At 40.3% G+C, this 18,612-nt stretch overlaps 1 protein-coding gene across 4 annotated transcripts in view; it reads left to right on the forward strand.

The window, feature by feature from the left end:
- The window catches only part of LOC117525855 (bromodomain-containing protein 4-like), an 85,701-nt gene extending 71,442 nt beyond the window's left edge, over positions 1 to 14,259 (forward strand). For 3 of the 4 annotated variants that reach the window (XM_034187782.1, XM_034187784.1, XM_034187783.1), the window contains exons 18-22: positions 9,158 to 9,287; positions 9,720 to 9,847; positions 9,962 to 10,152; positions 12,447 to 12,690; positions 12,794 to 14,259. In XM_034187782.1, coding sequence (XP_034043673.1) covers positions 9,158 to 9,287; positions 9,720 to 9,847; positions 9,962 to 10,152; positions 12,447 to 12,690; positions 12,794 to 12,862 — 762 coding nt within the window. In that variant the 3' untranslated portion in view covers positions 12,863 to 14,259. The remainder of the gene's footprint in view (positions 1 to 9,157; positions 9,288 to 9,719; positions 9,848 to 9,961; positions 10,153 to 12,446; positions 12,691 to 12,793) is intronic. The other variant, XM_034187785.1, reaches the window with a different exon arrangement.
- The last annotated feature ends 4,353 nt before the right edge of the window (positions 14,260 to 18,612 follow it).

Consider the following 18,612-nt stretch of genomic DNA (forward strand, 5'->3'; position numbering starts at 1 on the left):
ATGGTGTAGTGGCTGGGTTAAGGCATGCTGGGATATGTTCAACCTAATGTCATCTATTTTCTTCTCAAAGTAATCCAGGAAATCTTGTGCTGTAAAAGGAGAGCGAACTACAGGTAGTTGTCCATGAATAAGTGTTGCCACCGTGTCGAACAAGAACTTTGAGTTATGCTTGTTTTTGTTGATCAAATCAGAGTAATATGTCCACTTTGTAGCCAATAATGCATGCTTATAGTCTAAGATAGCATCACGCCACGCGAGGTGGAATACTTCTAATTTTGAACGACGCCATTTCCGTTCTAGACCTCTTGCTTTATGCTTGAGGTCACACATGTAATCATTGAACCAGGGTGACTGCGATTTGGGGGAGTGCGGTTTCAACACAGGTGGTGCAATCATGTCGAGTGTCGTTTTGAGCACTGAGTTTAAACTATCCACAAGTCTGTCTACTGGCTGGGTATTTGTCAAAAGTGAGGCCAAGACATCAGGCAGTCTAGCTTCTAGTTCAGTCTTAGTTGAGGAGTTGATGCATCACCGTAATGATAAATAAGGTTGTTGTTCCACTAAACACGGCAGTGAAACTGTAAATTTAATAAGTGAGTGATCACACACCACTGATGTAAGAGGCATGATGTCAATATTCGTGACAGCAATACCACGTGCGAGAACCAGATCCAGGGTATTTCCACTAATGTGCGTCGAATCCCGAATGCATTGCCGAAATCCTAATGCATCCACAGCTTCCATAAATGATTTGCAGAGGGGATCAGAAGGCTTATTTATATGAACGTTAAAGTCACCAATGATCAGAATGTTATCTGCTCTCATTGACAAGTTAGAAATGAACGTACCAAATTCATCTAAGAATTCAGTATATGGGCCAGGAGGCCTATATACAGTGACAAAGTAATACAGCTGATTTTTATTCTTTGACCTTAGCAATGCATAATATCCTGAGCGGAGCGGAGAATCAGATGCTCAGACAAGTTATATTTGTGACCCCCAACAGCTAATAAGCTAAACCTAGATTTATAAATAAGAGCTACACCCCCGCCTTGCTTCGCATCACGAAGGACGTGACTAAATGTATATGCTGGTGGGCAGGCTTCATTTAAGGGGAGGACAGCTGTAGGTTTAAGCCAGGTTTCACATAACCCAATCATATCTAAGTGATGATCAATAATTAAATCATTAATCAACAATGATTTTGAGGACAGTGATCTTATGTTAATGAGACCCAGTCTAAGGACCTCAGTGGGGTTGACAGTTGAGCTGTTTGGGTTTAGGGGTGGTTCCAGAGTGGCATATATAAGATGCCTAGAAGTAGGTTTAGGTTTGAGATATTCCACACGCGTTGTAGGTAGCAGACATGAAATCTTTGATATTGCTGTAGCAACCATTGGGCCATCCTCAATTTCAACATGATCCAATATAGTAATGGGTATTAAGTTTGCAAAGCATATCCCTCTGATTTTTATGGATTTTATGGACACGTCTACGGGAGCAGGCCACAGTCTCAACTTGTTGAAATTCCCTCCCTGGCAGATAAACTGCACTATCACCATAGTGGATTTTCTGCACTAATTTCCCCTCTAAGCTAATGGATTCCACACCCACATTTGTCATAAGCCTTGCAGGGTCTCTAATCACCTGCTCCATGGCCTGCTGTAGATTCCTAATGTTACCCTCCCTATAGAGCTCTATCTATGTTCACAGACAAGATGGCGGCGCCTTCCCCAGTAGGGCGGAGGCCGTCCGGCATCAGCAGGCCACGGCAGCCCCAGGACGAAGGCCAGTTATCAATAAAGCTAAAGCCTTGCTGTCTACAAAACTGCGCCAGCCACCTATTTAATGATGTCAGCCTGCTAAACGCCTCATCAGTACCTCGGGAGGGGAGGGGACCAGAGACTATTAATCAATGCCGACACATCTTTCTGGCAAGGTCACAAGTCCTCTCTGTGTCCATTTTTGTGACCTCTGAGTGCTTCATCCTGATATCATTGGTGCCAACGTGAATAACTATGTGACTATATCTCATGTCATGTTCCTTCGTCTGTCTTCCCTTCTGCAGCGTTAGCACCCTAAGATGAGACGCAATGTCGGGAGCTCTGGCCCCAGGAATACATTTAACGTCAGCCGGCGTCTGTAACCTGACTTTGTGGGTGATAGAATCCCCTATCACTAAAGTCCGGTGTTTCAGCCTGGAGACAGGAGTGGAAGTCACTCGTGGACTCAGAGAATTCACATCTGGCAAATCCAAGGGGGAGAACCGATTCACAGTTCGCACTGGTGAGTGTGATCAGGGTGCCACAACCGGGCACCAAGCCCTACGGGGCTTCCTCCGCCTAGCCACATTCCGAAAGCCGTCCTCCACAGCCGGCGTTTCTAAGCTGATGCAAATGGGCTTGCTAGCCGGCCCAACACTAACTTCATCTGGAGTGCCCGTAACATCTAACTCCACTACGCTAAGAAGCTGCTCTAACTTACGGACACTGCTCTCTAAGAGAGCCACCCTATCTTCCAACATCACGCAGGATTTACGGAAGGTGTAAAGTAGAATTAGTAGTGTACTTTGTGCACTAAGAAATTCAAAAATGTAGCCAAGCAAACACGAGCTAACCAATAATGGATAAGCTAACCACTCCTAAGGCTCACACAAACGCAGATAAATGAATTAAAATTCACAGCAGTTACACTGAAAAACTAACAGAAGTATTAAACAGGTAAAAAAGCAGCAGCTATAAAATACACTAAACAGATAATTAACAGGAGTGTAAAAAAAATGAAAGGGTCAGAAATAGCTAACGCAAGCTAACAGCTAACGAAAATGCTAGCTGCTCCTAAGATTATACACAGGAGTAAAAATTACTTAAAATGCACAGCAGTTCAACTGAAAAACGAACAGAAGTATTAAACTGCTAGAAAAAAAAACAGCTATAAAAAGTAACAACGGAGAGGGGAGGGGTCGACCTAGCTAGCATTAAAATGAGCTAGCTCATTTTAACGAAAATGAAAAAAGAAAAGATAGATATCGTATACCTTCAAGAAACTCATCTAAATGAAATAGAACATTCAAAATTAACTAGATTCGGCTATACTAAATTGTACTCCTCCTCATACATGGGTAAACATAAAAGAGGAGTGGCAATTCTGATCTCAAGTCGATTATTTGAACAGAGTTTTATACATAAAGATAAGGAAGGCAGATATATTCTGATTAAATGGAATATTAATGGAAACTTGATCACTTTACTAAATGTACGAGGTCTGTTAGAAAACTATCCGACCTTTTTTTTTTTTTTTTTTATAAAACTACATGGATTTGAATCATGTGCACTTGCATCAGCCAAGCTTGAACCTTCGTGCACATGTGAGTTTTTTCACGCCTGTCGGTTGCGTCATTCGCCTGTGGGCAGGCTTTGAGTGAGCACTGGTCCACCCCCCTCGTCGTATTTTCATTGTCAGGGAAATGGCTGAGCGATTGGAGCAGCGCTGAATCAAATTTTTCCAGAAACTGTGAGAGACAGCCAGGTGGAAACCATTCGGAAGATTCAGACGGCTTTCGGTGAGGATACTCTGGGCGTCACACAGATTAAGGAGCATTACAACCGGATTAAAGACAGCCCACTGCGGCGGAGAGCGCGCCGCACTCCGAGCGGCCATCGACAGGCTGAAATGACCAGATCATTTCCAAAGTGAAGGCTGTGTTGGTCCGGGATGTCGTCTGACTACCAGAGAAATTGCGGAAGAGGTGCACATCAGCACTTTTGCGGCACATTCCACTGTTACAGGAGATTTTGTAATGAAAGACATGCGGAGGAATTCGCGCGTCGGGATGGAGCCGCAATGGCGCACAACAAAAAGCACGTCGGTGACTTCAACTTACATATTCAACCCTCTTTGGACATATCAAACTCAAAGGTAACCACAAAAGTAATACATAGTAAATTCCACAAATCAATCAAAAATATTGGTTTAATTGATATTTGGAGGGAAATGAACCCCAATACTCGCCAATATACCCATTTCTCCAATGCACACACAGTCTATACTAGAATAGATTACTTTATTTTTAAAAACGATAGGATAAAAATAACAAATGCAACTATAGAAACAATAGACCTGAGTGACCATGCCCCAATCTACATTACAATAGAACTGGGAGAAAAATGAAAAAAATACACTTTAGAGGTTTAATACCAGTCTGCTCAATGATCCCTTGTTTAAAAGAAAAATGACAGAGAATATTAAGACATATTTAGAGGAAAATGATACGGGCGAAACCACTCCACCCATCCTTTGGGACGCAGCAAAAGCGGTGATGAGGGGCCAAATTATTGCCATTGCTGCCACGAAAAAGAAACAGAGACAGAAAAAGCTAAATGAACTGCAGGACAAATTAAAACTGCTGGAGGTTGAACATGCCAAATACAAAAATCCTCTCTTGCATCAGGAAATCAAAAAAATCAGAGACGAAATGAATGATATATCATCACATGAAATAATGAAGAAAATCCTCTTCACTAAACAGAAATATTATGAAAGTGGGCCGAAATTTTATAAAATACTAGCCTGGAAACTTCGGAAACAACAACCTGAAAGAACAATCTTTAAAATAAGAAATAAACAGAATAATGAAATTTTAACTAAACAAGATCAAATACAATCTACTTTTGAAGATTACAAAAAACTTTTTTCCAAGATTTCTGCAGGTAAAGAAGATGAAATAAAAACCTTTTTGGATGGTCTCAATTTACCCTCCGTGTCTGAGGAACAGAATAAAAAATTAGGAGCGGAAATAACAATATTGGAAATACAAAATGCGATTAAAATGTTAAAGAACAAGTCCCCAGGGAGTGATGGATTCACCTCAGAGTGGTACAAGGCATTAAAAGAACCACTTATACCACTGCTTGTAACAACATTCAATTGGGCACTCAAAAAAATTCAAATCCCTCCTAGCTGGAAAGAAGCCATCATCTCACTTATACCTAAAGAAGGGAAAGATCTACTAGACTGTGCTTCATATAGGACAATTTCGGTTTTGAATGTGGACTATCGTATATACACCTCAATTATGTCCAAGAGAATGGAAAGGATACTGCCAAACTTAATTCATAATGACCAAACAGGATTCATTTATAAACGACAGACCCAAGACAATATAAGACGAACCCTGCACATAATGAATCACATTCAAAAACAAAAAAACAAAGCAGTAATAATTAGATCCAGGACATGCTGGAGGGACTACATCTCTCGGCTGGCTTGGGAACGCCTTGGGGTTCCCCCGGAGGAGCTGGGGGAGGTGTGTGTGGATCCGGAGGTCTGGGCGGCTCTGCTTGAGCTGCTGCCCCCGCGACCCGTTTCCGGATAAAGCGGAAGAAAATGGATGGATGGATATTACCGGATGTTCATGTGCAGGCTCTGATGGCGGATGAAAAACAGTTGGGTCAGATTGAACAGATTGAGAATCCCTGCATATACTCAGTACTTCATACCTGGAAAAAACTAATGAAAACACACAAACTTAACAAGGATGTGAAAATCATAAGCTGGTTTGCTTACGATACAAGTTTTGTGCCAATAAAACAGATCCAAGATTTAAGTTCTGGATAGGGAAAGGCCTAAAAATGTTTTATCAGATTGTTAAAGAAAATTACATAGAAAGCTTTGAAAAGATAAAAGAATCCTTTGGCTTAGAAGATAATGATTTTTACAGGTACTTACAAATAAGAAACAATTACAACCTAGAAATTAAACAAAGCAACAAGGACCGTAATCCCTTAATTGATCTTTTTATTAATGCATATAAGTCAGAACATTCTGGGGGGATAATATCTGAATTATATAACTCCATAAATAACCTGGACAATCATTCTACTATCTACATTAAAAATAAATGGGAAAATGAAGGTAATTTTGCTTTAACAAATGAGGAATGGGAAATGATATGTACATCTCAATGGAGGACCACAAACTCTCATACTTGGAAGGAATTTGGCTGGAAAAGTGTATCGCGCTTTTTTTTAACACCATGTCAAAGTACCCACTACTCACAAGGAAACACTCAGTGCTGGAGAGGATGTTGCCAAATGGCTCACCACTATCATGTGTTTTGGGAATGTCCTGTAATTCAAAAATACTGGATGGAGATTAATAATGCACTACGACATATCTATAACACCACCATTCCGCGAGACTTCAAAACTATGTACCTGGGCCTGAAAACTCAGACAACAAACAAAATAAACAAATATTTATGGAATATACTGTTGACAGCGGGAAAGAAAGGTATCACGAAGAAATGGATGACCCAAACGGCTCCAACTATCAAAGACTGGACTGACATAGTAATTGGAATCAGGCAGATGGAAAAAGTAACTTTTGGGCTCAACCTAAACTTGGACATTTTCCATAAACTCTGGAACAAATGGGACCTGTATACATGATAATCTGGATGCTTTATTATTCTTTAAATTTTTTTGTATGTTATTTATTTATTTTTTTCTTCTACATCCCACTCTCTATGTCAAAATGTTTATGTGATCTGTTTTGTTGTGTTTTGCTGTAAAAAAAAAAAAAAAAAAAAAAAAAAAAAAAAAGGTGGGGGGGGAGGAAGAAAAGAACATCATCAGTTACCTTCAGGATCTGTTGGGTGGGGTTTAAACAGTGCAACCCCTACTGTGACACTGTACTTTTAAGTCTGAGGAGTCGCTGATCACGCTAATGTGACCTTACTAACTGCCACTAAGAAGGTCACAGCTTTTATTGAAGCCATAGCCTGTTGAATAGAATGACCCCTGGGGGTGTCATTCTTTATTCTCATAATTACTGTTGTTAATCTGTTCTGAGTTCTGACCATTAAATCCATTGTTTTTAACTTGATAGGAAGTTGGGTCAAAATAGTTGATTTGACATACGTTACCTTACGCTGGCATTAGTTAGCTTGTGTAGGCTATCTGGGAAAGTTGGCTACTGGTCATCTATTGGCTGTTATATTTTAGCTTGTATTTATGTAGTAATTATAATGCTGTAATAATTCAGAATGTTTAATTATATTTCAAGATTGATTTTTAGTATATCAGCCAACTACACAGAACACAAAAAAATCTCACATAACCTCACGTTAAATTACACATGTAAAGCAAAAAAGCCTTTGGAAAAACGTAACTCTTTATCACATTCTTTTTATATTTCACATCATTCTCATTCAAATTGAGGATGACGTTAGTCAGTAATATCGCTCCATGCAGGCCCTTCAGACCCTGGTTAAGTGACGTTTGCGTGGCAGTCACACAAGCGTCTTTATGGATATTCTTCTGGAATAGTAGGAGAATACGAGGAGAATACACCACATCCTCTACAGAACCCAGACTGAAGTGTGACTAAGTTGTTATTGTGCTAGCCACCCTGAGATCACGACCGTGTGCCGGTGTTAGGCAGCGATGAAAAATCTCTGCTTTTTGGCGGCTTTCCTCTTTTTTTGTCAGTTGCCTGGACTTTTTTTTTTTTTTTTTTTTTAGATCAGTAATCAGTAGGAAGCGCAGGAAGTGTTCAGTACTGAATTTAGTGTTTTTTTTACATCAGGCGACTTGGGCAGCTAATAAGGGGTCCTCTGGGTTTTTGAGCCGTGAGCGTGCGCCTTCTTTTAAATTTTTCCCTGCTAAACCTTAAAGAACATATGTCTGAGTAACAGCTACTTTTTTATCTTAAACTGACCTGTTATAGTCTTCTGAAACAGTTGATAGATGTATCTTTTCTTGTTTGTACAGATTTTATTCATCTTCAAGGAGCCCTGACCAATTTCAGTATGCTTTTTGGTAAAAGGTTTTTTTTTTTTGCTTTGTGCAAGACCTGCGCTGTTTGGAATTTTACTGTTTTGATAGCGGCATTATGAAGGACCCGTGTTGCCTTTTTTGAAGAATAGTTAGTGATTTTATTGAACTCATGTAGTTATTGCTGCAGAGCTCTACAGTCATTGAAATCTGGTAAGACAATGAAACAATATAGGATGTGAAGAGATTTGTGATCCAGAATATCTTTTGCTTTAACACTGAAATGCTTCTTTATAATTTGGTTTGTATATATTTGACGTGTCGTTTCCAACTGATTTTGTCATCTGTTATTGCCCCAAGAAATTTATTTTCATTAACCCTTTCAATCTTTTTCAAATACAAGTTTTTTTTTTCACACCAAAATGGATGCTGCACTCACTGCAGTTTGTCTGGAATAGCCCCAGATTGCATTTCAGAGATTCGAGAGTTAAAAAATTTTCAGGAATTTTGGGTTTCAGCTTTTTTTGTTTTTCACCACTTTCATGCCTGGTTGGGGTCTGACACACCTTGTTTGGGATGACATCAGCCCAGCATATATACCTGTCTGTCCATGAAGTGTTTAGTCCAAACAGAGATGAAGAGCCTAATTAGTCTTACTTCATTGACAAGAAGGTCTGTAATTAGAAATCAGCATGGGTCTGGACACAACTGCATTTGAAGTGTTTGGTCAAAACCCAGCTGGTGCCATAATGGATGACCTGTGTGAAGAGTTGCCAGAAGAAGTGTTCCTGTCCAAAGAACCGGTTCCACGTGGTTTAGGGGGCCGTTACCACTGATTATACCATGGTCAATGAGAATTCCATGTCTAACTGGCGTGCATTATTTTCGTGTATACGCACACGTAGTTCGGCGAGTTAATTCACTGTTATAATCACTCCGCTCTGGTCGTCACCATAGCAACGCGCAAATCAGTTGGTGCAGATCAGCTGTGTTTTGACAGATGAATGACAGAAACACAATAAAACATGGATTTCAAAGTGAATTTTAATATTTTTGGCCAAAATAAAACATTTGAGGAATGGGAAGAGGAGAGCAAATGAGAAGAACAGCAAAAGTGTGTTTTGTGTGTATGTATTCAAATGGGTTCAGCTGTATGTAACGCCACCTTGTTTTGTTGCTCATACATAAAAATTGAAGTAATTAAACAGAACAATGCAGCCTCCATTTGTTTTCAGCAGCAGTCATTCAGGTTTGGATGTTATCTGGCAAAATGCATATGTGCATAATGCTGAAAGCCTTCAGTCTGACTTTTAAAATACAACAGCCAAAGGAACCATGTGTGTTTTTATCACATTTTCAAGGTGCCATATGTTTGTTTGTAGGAGCTGAGGTCCAACATGATGGGAGTCAAAGAAGAAAAGATATCCCAGTCACCCGTGCTGCCCCCATCGCCCTTCAGCCCCACCCTGCGTCAGGAAACGCACAAACTCCCTGACAACAAACTAACTCACAGTGAGTACAAGTGAGCTAGACGTGTACACGTTTGCCTCACTCAGTGGAAGTAAAATTTTTAAAGTACAGTTAGCCTTACTTTAGCCTAGCCATCCACGTTCATTGGGGCTATCCCACAAAGTGCTTTCAGATCTTCTTATTTAATGGGGGTTGGCTGCTCCAGAGTGTGGATCAAATAGCACCTTGTTTAGATCAACTTGTCATGCATGTAGATGTTGCCATCTTGTGGCAGTAGATGATAATGCAGTATATTTTTGATATGCGTTACTTTGAAATGTAAATCGCAGGACCAGCCAAAGCCTCTTGTCCAGGTCATTGAAAATGAGAACTGCTTCTCAGTTAATTTTATCTGGTTAAATAAATAATTAAGAAAAAGCTGATTAAATTTGCACAAGCAAATGTTGTCATGACTTGTTTGATTCTCCTTATTAGATACAAAGCCATTGGATGTTACACGGCCTGGTGCAGGACTCCCAGACTCCCCGGTTCCACCTTGTTCACAGCAAGATGTCAAAATAAAACAAGAGCCCAAAACTCTGATTGCCCCCCAAAAAACACAGGTGTGTAAGAGGTTTGATGGAGGAAGATACAATGGTGTTTTACTGACTTTTCCAAATCTGGCAGGAATTAGCTCTACCCTCTTCCTGTTTATTTACTGTTTTTGTTTCTCTTAGGATGTGAAATTGAAGAACATGGGCTCTTGGGCCAGCCTGGCTCAGAGGTCCCAGTCCACCCCGGCCTCCTCCGTTCGCTCTTCCAGCGACAGCTTCGAACAGTTTCGACGCGTCGCAAGAGAGAAGGAGGAGAGAGAGCGCCAGCTGAAAGCACAGGCTGAACAAGCCAGGAGAGAGCAAGAAAAACTACGGTAAGACCGCAAGACAAGCACCAACGATTTTTGACACGGCAAAATGTTGTTGCAAGTTCTTTTTATGTCAGGCCAATAGGGGGCACAAAACAGCTGCAAGTCATCTTATTTTAGTGAGTTACCACCATACAGGGCTTTAATGTTGCCAGAGAGGGAAGGTGAAGTCACCGTTTTTACAATACTGTGGGTGAGGGAACTGCAGATGTCCGCTCGCGAGAGGTACTTCTGGCGTTGACAGCAGCATGCGCGTGGGAGAGTGTCATGGTGCGACAAATGAGAATGACGTGGAACTGATTCACAAATGAAAATCAAAGAATTTATCAGGACGGTATGAAAATTGTCAAAATGATTTGCTGGATTTGAAGTTGCGACTTCTTTACTTTGTCCCTAGACACTAAATACAGCGACTGGATCATGCACTTCTAGGATTTTGATATCAGCACTTTCCCATAATTCTCTACATATTTTGACCTACTTCTGCCAGCCAATAGGTGGCCCATCTTAGTGTGAAACCGGTTAGTTGGTGGAGAGCGGAGTGTGTCTGATAACCGAACCGTTGGCAGTTTAACAACGGCTGAACGAGTGACGGTATTTGAAAGCAGTCGTGCCCAACATGAACTATAAAGTATACGAGGTCTGTCCAAAAAGTAACAGACCTGCCTGTCGATCGCCGCTCGGAGTGCGCCGCGCTCTCAGCCACTGTGGGCGGCCTTTAAACCGGCTGGAGCACTCCTTAATCTGTGTAATCCCCATAAAATCGTCCCTGAACGCCATCTGAATTTTCCGAATGGTGTCCACCTGGAGGTCTCTCACAGTTTCTGGAAAAATTTGATGCAGCAAAGTTCCAAATCATTCAGACATTTTGCTCGCGATAAAAATCCGACGAGGGGTGTGGACCACTGCTCACACAAAGCCTGCACACAGGCGAATGACGCAACCGACAGGCGTGAAAAAACTCACGCATGCAAGCGAAGGTTCAAGCTTGGCTGATGCAGTCACACGTGATTCAAATCCATATAGTTTTAAAAAAAATAAAAAGGTCTTTTACTTTTTGGACAGACCTCGTAAGTGTGCATAGATTTGGATAAAAATGCAGAATGAAGGGTTTCATTCATTGAAACAGTGTTGTCAGTTTGCGCTTCTGGTTCCTCACCACTTACAGGGCTGTGAAAACTGCAGAGCCGAGGAAGTCTGCAAATTTTATTGTGTGTGGGGGGGGGGGTTGGTAGTGTTGTACTCTGGAATTGTGATCGTTACTGAGGTTTTAATGACTGTTGCAAAGCGTTTCCTTTTTTTTCCGACATCGTTTACGACAAGTTAAGACAAGTTTTCTAAGTCCAAGGACACTGATCTGTGTGTTACAGATACAAATCTGTGTCCTCGGATCTGTGAAACTTTGCAGAGGAAAAATGCCACTCAAAGCGTAGCTGTTTACGACAGTTGTCGTAAAACGGGACTGGTTGGTTGCTGCGGCGACGCTGTGGTGCTCCTGTAAGATGCTGAAGCTAAATGTAGCATGTGGACATCGCAAACTTTTAGAGCTCTCAAGTTTTTAAAAGAAGAATTTTGCAGCCTGTCTGTGTCACGGAGCGATGTCGGACAGAGAGAAGACGGCGAGAAACACGGTTTGAAAAAGTTTAATAAGGACAAGAATCTGTGGAATTGTCGCTGGCTTCATCAACACGTCTGAAAGATAGAGGAAAAGCGAACTGTGCCCTCAGGAAACACGGTGAGAATTTTTCTCTCCCTGGACAATTAACATTGTGCCGTTCAAACAGGATTTTAGACAAGATTGTGACTTTTATTATTATTAATCTAGACTGACTTTCATTGGAAAAAAGATGTGGCGTTGAATGGATTTAAATGAATTTACACAAGAATGTAAATGAGTTTTTATTAATGTAGACTCTTTCATTGGAAAAAAGACACACTGGATTTGAGTGGATTTACAGGAATTTACACAAGAATATGTGGCTTTTTTTACTATAAGGTATGTTATTGATATTTTACAATAATTTTCAAAATATTCTCTACGTTTTTGAAATGCTGTAATAGTCTTTTCAGTCTTCATGAATTCCATGTAGCAAGAATAGCAAATAGCAAGAATAGGAATGACAGTGATATAAATATTAGCTGTTGATAAATGAGTTATTGGTTCAATGTAATAGCTGCATGTCTGCGTGACATCACATAAATGTGAAATAAAGAAGCAGTGCAGCTTTCTCGTCACCTTTAACTGACAGTCGCTGAAGCCACACCCACTCATTTTGCCTTTTTTTTTTTTTTTGCAACAGCCGCGATGATGAGGACTCCTTGGAACATGCTCGGCGCACACAGGAAGATGTGCGCCGTCGCCAGGAGCAGCAGTCTCCACTTGCTCCCACGCCACCGGCATCGACCCCGCCCACTCACTCCCCTCAAGCCCCAGCTGTCCAGCAGCAAGCCCCGCCTCCACCCTCTTCAGCCGCACAGAACACCCTCGACCAGCAGAGGGAGATGGCACGGCGCCGTGAGCAAGAGAGGCGCAGGAGAGAAGCCGTATGTACCTTTGATTTAAATAAATAACAATTAGAATTGTAACATTGAATTAATTTTTATATAAATAATACCCTGCCATGCAATTCGGATTTTTTTTCTGCAGACGGCTGACATCATTGACATCAACTTTCAGAGTGAGCTGTTGGCCATTTTTGAAGAAAATCTCTTCTGAGATGGTAGTCAGGTGACAGAGGAGCGAGACAGCGGTGAATGGACATACATGAAGACACACAACCGTCGCTGCTCACACACACGATTCCACCCATTTCCTTTCTGGAGCTCAGACAGCTGGCGTCCCTCAGACACACTCTGGCAGTTGTGGTTGTTGGTTTTCAGCCCACAGAGGTGTTGGATTGAAAACGGACACTGAAATAATCATTCGGCTCCATCATTCTCTCTGGAATGTGAAAAGAAAAAAAACAAAGGTCCGGCTTTGGAAGGTGGAGAAGAGAAAGATTTCATTTCAGAAACGTTTTAAAAAAACTGTCCAGTGGGGGGAAGAAGAGACACGTGAACAAATAGAATTATTAAAAAAAACAAAAAAAAACAAGCAGATCTTTTTGTCCCCTGCTAGTCTGGTCTTGTTGTTTTGGTGTTGTATCGTGGCGCGCGGGCGGGCAGGCGGGTGCGGTTCAGGAGTCGGCCAAGACGTTCCCTTAATGTTCAGACATGCTCATCCTTTCATTTCCTTCTACTTCACCGACACAAAGCGCAGAGCCGTCATTTGGAGGTTGTTCTTTGCCTTAGAGCTCTAGCCTGTAAACTGAGGATCACACCTGACAAATATACATATTATATATAAATAAATACATGAATATATATGAATATATATTATATACAATGAAATGTTAAAGAAAAAAGAACCTGAGAGTAATTTGGATTATTGGGAGCAAAGCTTGTCTGTGTTCATCTCTGGTTTTGTTTTTTGTTTTTTGTAGAATTTACTGTAAAGAAGAAAAAAGTTTTTTTTATGGTTCTATGGAGAGTATCATTTGTCTCTTATTCTCTCATCCCCCATCCCCTTTTTTTTCTTCATTTTATGCCAAAACAATCTTGAGTGCTGAAAGTTCACTGACTTTTTTTAACATGTAAAATGCATTTTCTTTTCACTTTATATTAAAGGCTGTTTTTATTGCTATTTAATTTTTCCTAATGTCTTTTCAACTATGTTTATCAGAAAGGGTTTCTTTCAGTTCTCTGTGCGTGACCGCTCTTCTATCTACACGTAACTTTCACATCTTCCACATAATTTCATGTACATATTTTAGTTGGTCTTCGACATCATGTCGTCCATCTTCTTGTCATCTCACCATTTTAACAGTTGTGAGGATATCCTGTGCTGCATTGATCCACGATTGTTTTCATTTTTTTTTTTTTAATTGTTTCATTAATTTCTTTCCTTTTTTTCATATTGCATTGTTTTGAGTTTTGTTGTTTTTCTCTGAATGACTTTACCCAGAACAACCTGTTGGTATGTTGATGTGAAGAATTGAGGTCAATAAAATTAATCCTGTTGAGATTATAAAGTACAACTTTTTTAAGAAAAGTATTAAAATATGTTTAAAAAAATATCACTGTGCTCATTGTTTTATTTTGCAGTTTGAGTTGTGTGACGCTCTTTAAATTGTGTATTTATACTTTTATAACAGCAGTGCGGTGGATATGTGGTTAGCACTGTTGCCTCATAGCAAGAAGGTCATGGGTTCGATTCCCACTTGTGGCCTTTCTGTGTGGAGTTTGCATGTTCTCCCAGTGTTTGTGAGGGTTTTCTCAGGGTGCTCTGGTTTCCTCCCACATTTAAAGACATGCAGGTTCCGTGACTTGAAAACTTTATAATTGTCCAGGTCTCCCTGGCAAGCGATCTCGATCTTAACGGGACTAACCTGGTTAAATAAAAAAAAAAAAAACAGCCAATATGTCGATTAAGAGTGTTGGCACGATGAGACTGGTGTTAAAGCAGATGAACAGCCTAAAAAAATATACAAACCACCTTTAAAGTGCTCATATTTTGTTAAATCCATTTTTAGATAAGTTTAATGGTTCTACATGGTTGGAGCTTCATGTTTAGCTTCCCAAAATTCTGTGGTTATGCTTTTTAAAATTATTCTTTCATTTATCTTTAACCCTGGATCAGTTTGGTTTTGATTTCTGTGACATATGTCACATGATATGGCACTGATCCCCGGAGGTCTGATTGTGGTCATGATAAACCTGCAAGCTCCTCACTGTTAATCTCAGCAAGTCCGGCATACGCCCTCTTTGACTTTCAAATTAGATCCTCTGGTCAGTTTTGCATCACATTTAACTTGTTAAAATGTTCTTCCAGGAGGATAAGGCTGATTCCTGCTTCAGTTTCAAAAATAAACACCTCAAGTCGTCCAGGTTCTGTGTTCCATCCTCGCCTGAGGACTACGAGAACAATGAAAGAATTCAACAACTGGGGATACTGGGACCTGATGGTCCGGCCCAATTAGGAAGCATTAAGATGGAAGACATAAGCTTCATTACATCCCATTTATTTCCAAACAAAAGTTGGAAAAAAGCTGCTGTTGCTCTGCTATAAAGCATGTGATCAGCTGCAGTATGGTTTTAGACGGGCATCCTGTCCAGGGTGTACCCCGCCTCATGCCCTCTGACTGCTGGGATGGGCTCCAGCCCCCCTGTGACCCTTGGAGTAAGCGGGTAGTGAAAGTGGACGGCTGTCACCTCACAGCATTTTGTAGTTTAGCATTTTGTGTGGGGTTTTTGTGGGTTTCCTCCCGTGTTTGGGCTTCCTCCCGTTTACACCATGCAGGTTCAATGAAATAGTGACTGAACGTAGGTGTGAATGTGTTAGACTGGAGGCTCTTTAAAGCACCGCTTCACTTCCACAAATAATGTCTCATAAGTCTTCCAAAACTTTCCAATAAAAGTCTGTTTCCCTGTGAAATGGACTGCTGTGGTCCAACAGCATGAAATCTGTGTTTCTGTTTATATGAACGACACATTTTGCTGCAGGTAGGAGGAAATTTCCCTTCTGTTGAGAAAGGGGCAGGTTTTATACCCAGCTTACAGACTTTAGTCAAAATATATCAAAAATAATATTTTTTGAAATGTCCTGAAAATGCCCAATTTAAAGAGTGACAATAGTGCCACCAACTGGTTCGGAAACATAACACCTAGACCCCTGGTAGGTGAATTCTACTGTTGGTTGTCTCTGGTTGCATTATAGGCTTTGTTCAGATTGTCAGTAAATATCTGGTTTATGTGTATTGTTGCAAACACTCAACACCCAATGGCCATAATTCACCATACCGAGTGTGTTTCTTGTTTGTGTGGTAACGTGCCCAGATGTGCAAAGCACACACCAAAGTGTCGCCACTGGCAGTTAAGAGTGTGTCCTCTGTCTGTTCTCTGTCCTGTCTCGCCAATGTGTATTTATGTGCTGGTCACACGCTATACCTTGTGTGACGCACATACAAAGCTCTCTGTATTCCTGCTATAACTGTCTCGCATATTGGTATTTCCTGCATTTACCACTGTGTATTCCTGCTGTATGCATATGACAAACTGTCTCGACCCCCTCTGGTGCTTTTCCTATCAACACTGTGAGGTTTATGGGTGGGGCCGAACTGCTATAAAATGTCTGTGAAAGACAGAGAGAAATAAAGTGACATGCCAGTGCCTTGTCAAAATGTGAAAATAGTGCCTCCTTCATTCATCACAATTTCTACAGTATTAAAAAATGGCATAAAATTTGTGTATCATTTGTAGGTAGTTTGAAATGTGATTCAAAGCACATTTTTGAAGAACCGTTTAGTTTGAACAATTGGACCAGATTTAGATGTCACATAAAGTTCGGTAAAGCAGGGGAAAGAGTATAGCTCCCTCTGCTCCACTGCCCACAGCCACTACAGCCCACTCCACTCATAATTGTTCCCCAATCTGGTCAGTTTTCACCCCACTCCAGTAAAAGATTAAATGATTAAAATGCAGTGTACTTACAGGGATTGCCATTGCTCAGCTAAATGAGCCAGTGAGGTGGTTGGGTTGGGGGGGGGGGGGGGTGCACACACATACAAAAGCCCAAACTAATCTGTAAAATCATGTCTACAAAATGGTTACAGAAGATAGAGAATGTGGAATAAAAGTCATTCATAAAGATAAGTGATGTGGAGCTGACACAGGCCAGTCTAAATATACACACACGCGCACACACACACGTGTCTGTTGTGACACTTGCAGTAACTTTCAGGCTTAATAATACACTGATCCATTGTGGGTCAGTGATGCTTCAGACACATGGTATGAGTGGGTGTGGTAACACTCCAGTATACCAAAATGAAGACGGCACTGACCCTGCAGTTTGTCTTTGTTTTATTGTTGTTTATATATGCCGTTCCACATTCTCTTTCGCTCTTGCTCTGCTCTGCAACCCTGCTGGGTGCTTCACTATTACTATACCAACCGATATGGGTAGGATGGAAAATGAGGATTGGCACACAGACACACAAATTGGATCTGGTCACATGCTGTATATAATGTGGACAGTCAGTGAGATCGGATTTAAATAACATATGCAATAAATCCCATTTGAACCGGCAGTCTGAACAAAGTTATAATTTCTGTTTTGTTTTTTGGGGGGAGTTTGAGGGTGTGACACAAACATTCCTCAGACTGAGGACACGTGGGTAAACTGCCTGGCAAACGAAGCAGCAAATGCTGGAGAAGAGATTAGAAGTGCTCACTGCTTCCTCCTCCAGATAAGAACGCCCCAAGATTATTTTTTTAAACTATGTATTCCACGAGTGCACGTGAGGGCACAAAGATGTAAAAGAACAAGGCCAGTGTGAATATGAGTATTGGGAGCACGAGCTTTAAGTTACTGGAGTTACTGGAAAGTTACTGGAAAAAGAAGTGAAATATTGATCTGGATGAAGGAGAGATGGATGAGGAGCAGAAAAGGAATGAGAACCATTAGCAGTTAGTGCATGGCTGTGCAGCATGTGCATGCATGAGCAGACACCTTTTTAGATTATGACACTTTGAATGGCCCATTTTTGCATCTTTAAATAATTACTTTCCTTTATCTCTACATCAGAAATATTAACTTTCTGTTTTAATGACATCAATTTTGTTTTTTGTTTTTGTTTTAATCAAAATTCCATTCCAAAGGATTTCAAAGATATCATCACTGAATTGTGGATTTACCCATTTGACCTTTAAAAATGGCATAATTTTAATTTCTTGGGCATAACTTTGCTTTTAGTTGGACTGGAGAGGACACAGACAAAAGAGACGGAGAGAAAAAAGGCTTTTTAAAACTTTGCACCAATTGAAACAATTACTTCACAAAGCAGTTTCTTATGAATGACTGAAAACACTAAAACAAATGTTTCATAGATTATTTGACCTTTCAAAAAGCTGCAAATGGAAGACAAAAGGCTTTAGTAAATTATTTGACATGATTTTTTTATTCTAAAAGCTCAAAACATTAAATTGCACAACTGCTTAAAAGATAATTTGTTGTTTTAAAATTAGAGAAACACAGAATTGACCAAATGCTTCAGAAATGCATTGTTTCGACATGTTTAAAACAGTAGATGAACTAATTGCTTTACAACAGTTTTTCTGTTTCAAAAAATTTTAAACTCTGAATGAAGCAACTTCTTTACAAAATTATTCCTTTAAAAATGCTTGAAATACTAAATGAACCAAATACTTCAGAAAACAAATTACTGTTTTGAAGCATTCAAAAAGGCTTCAAAATATCATTTACTGGATGGATGGGTGTCTCAAAGCACTAAAACAATGAAATGAACAAATTGCTTGAGAAATGAATTACTGTTTAAAACATATTAAAGAAAGCACATGCTTCATGAAATTATTTGCTGTTTTAAACACCCCAAACACTAAATGATTCGACTACTTCATAAACAAATC

Source organism: Thalassophryne amazonica, chromosome 15, assembly GCF_902500255.1.
Source record: "Thalassophryne amazonica chromosome 15, fThaAma1.1, whole genome shotgun sequence".
Classification (NCBI taxonomy): Eukaryota; Metazoa; Chordata; class Actinopteri; order Batrachoidiformes; family Batrachoididae; genus Thalassophryne; species Thalassophryne amazonica.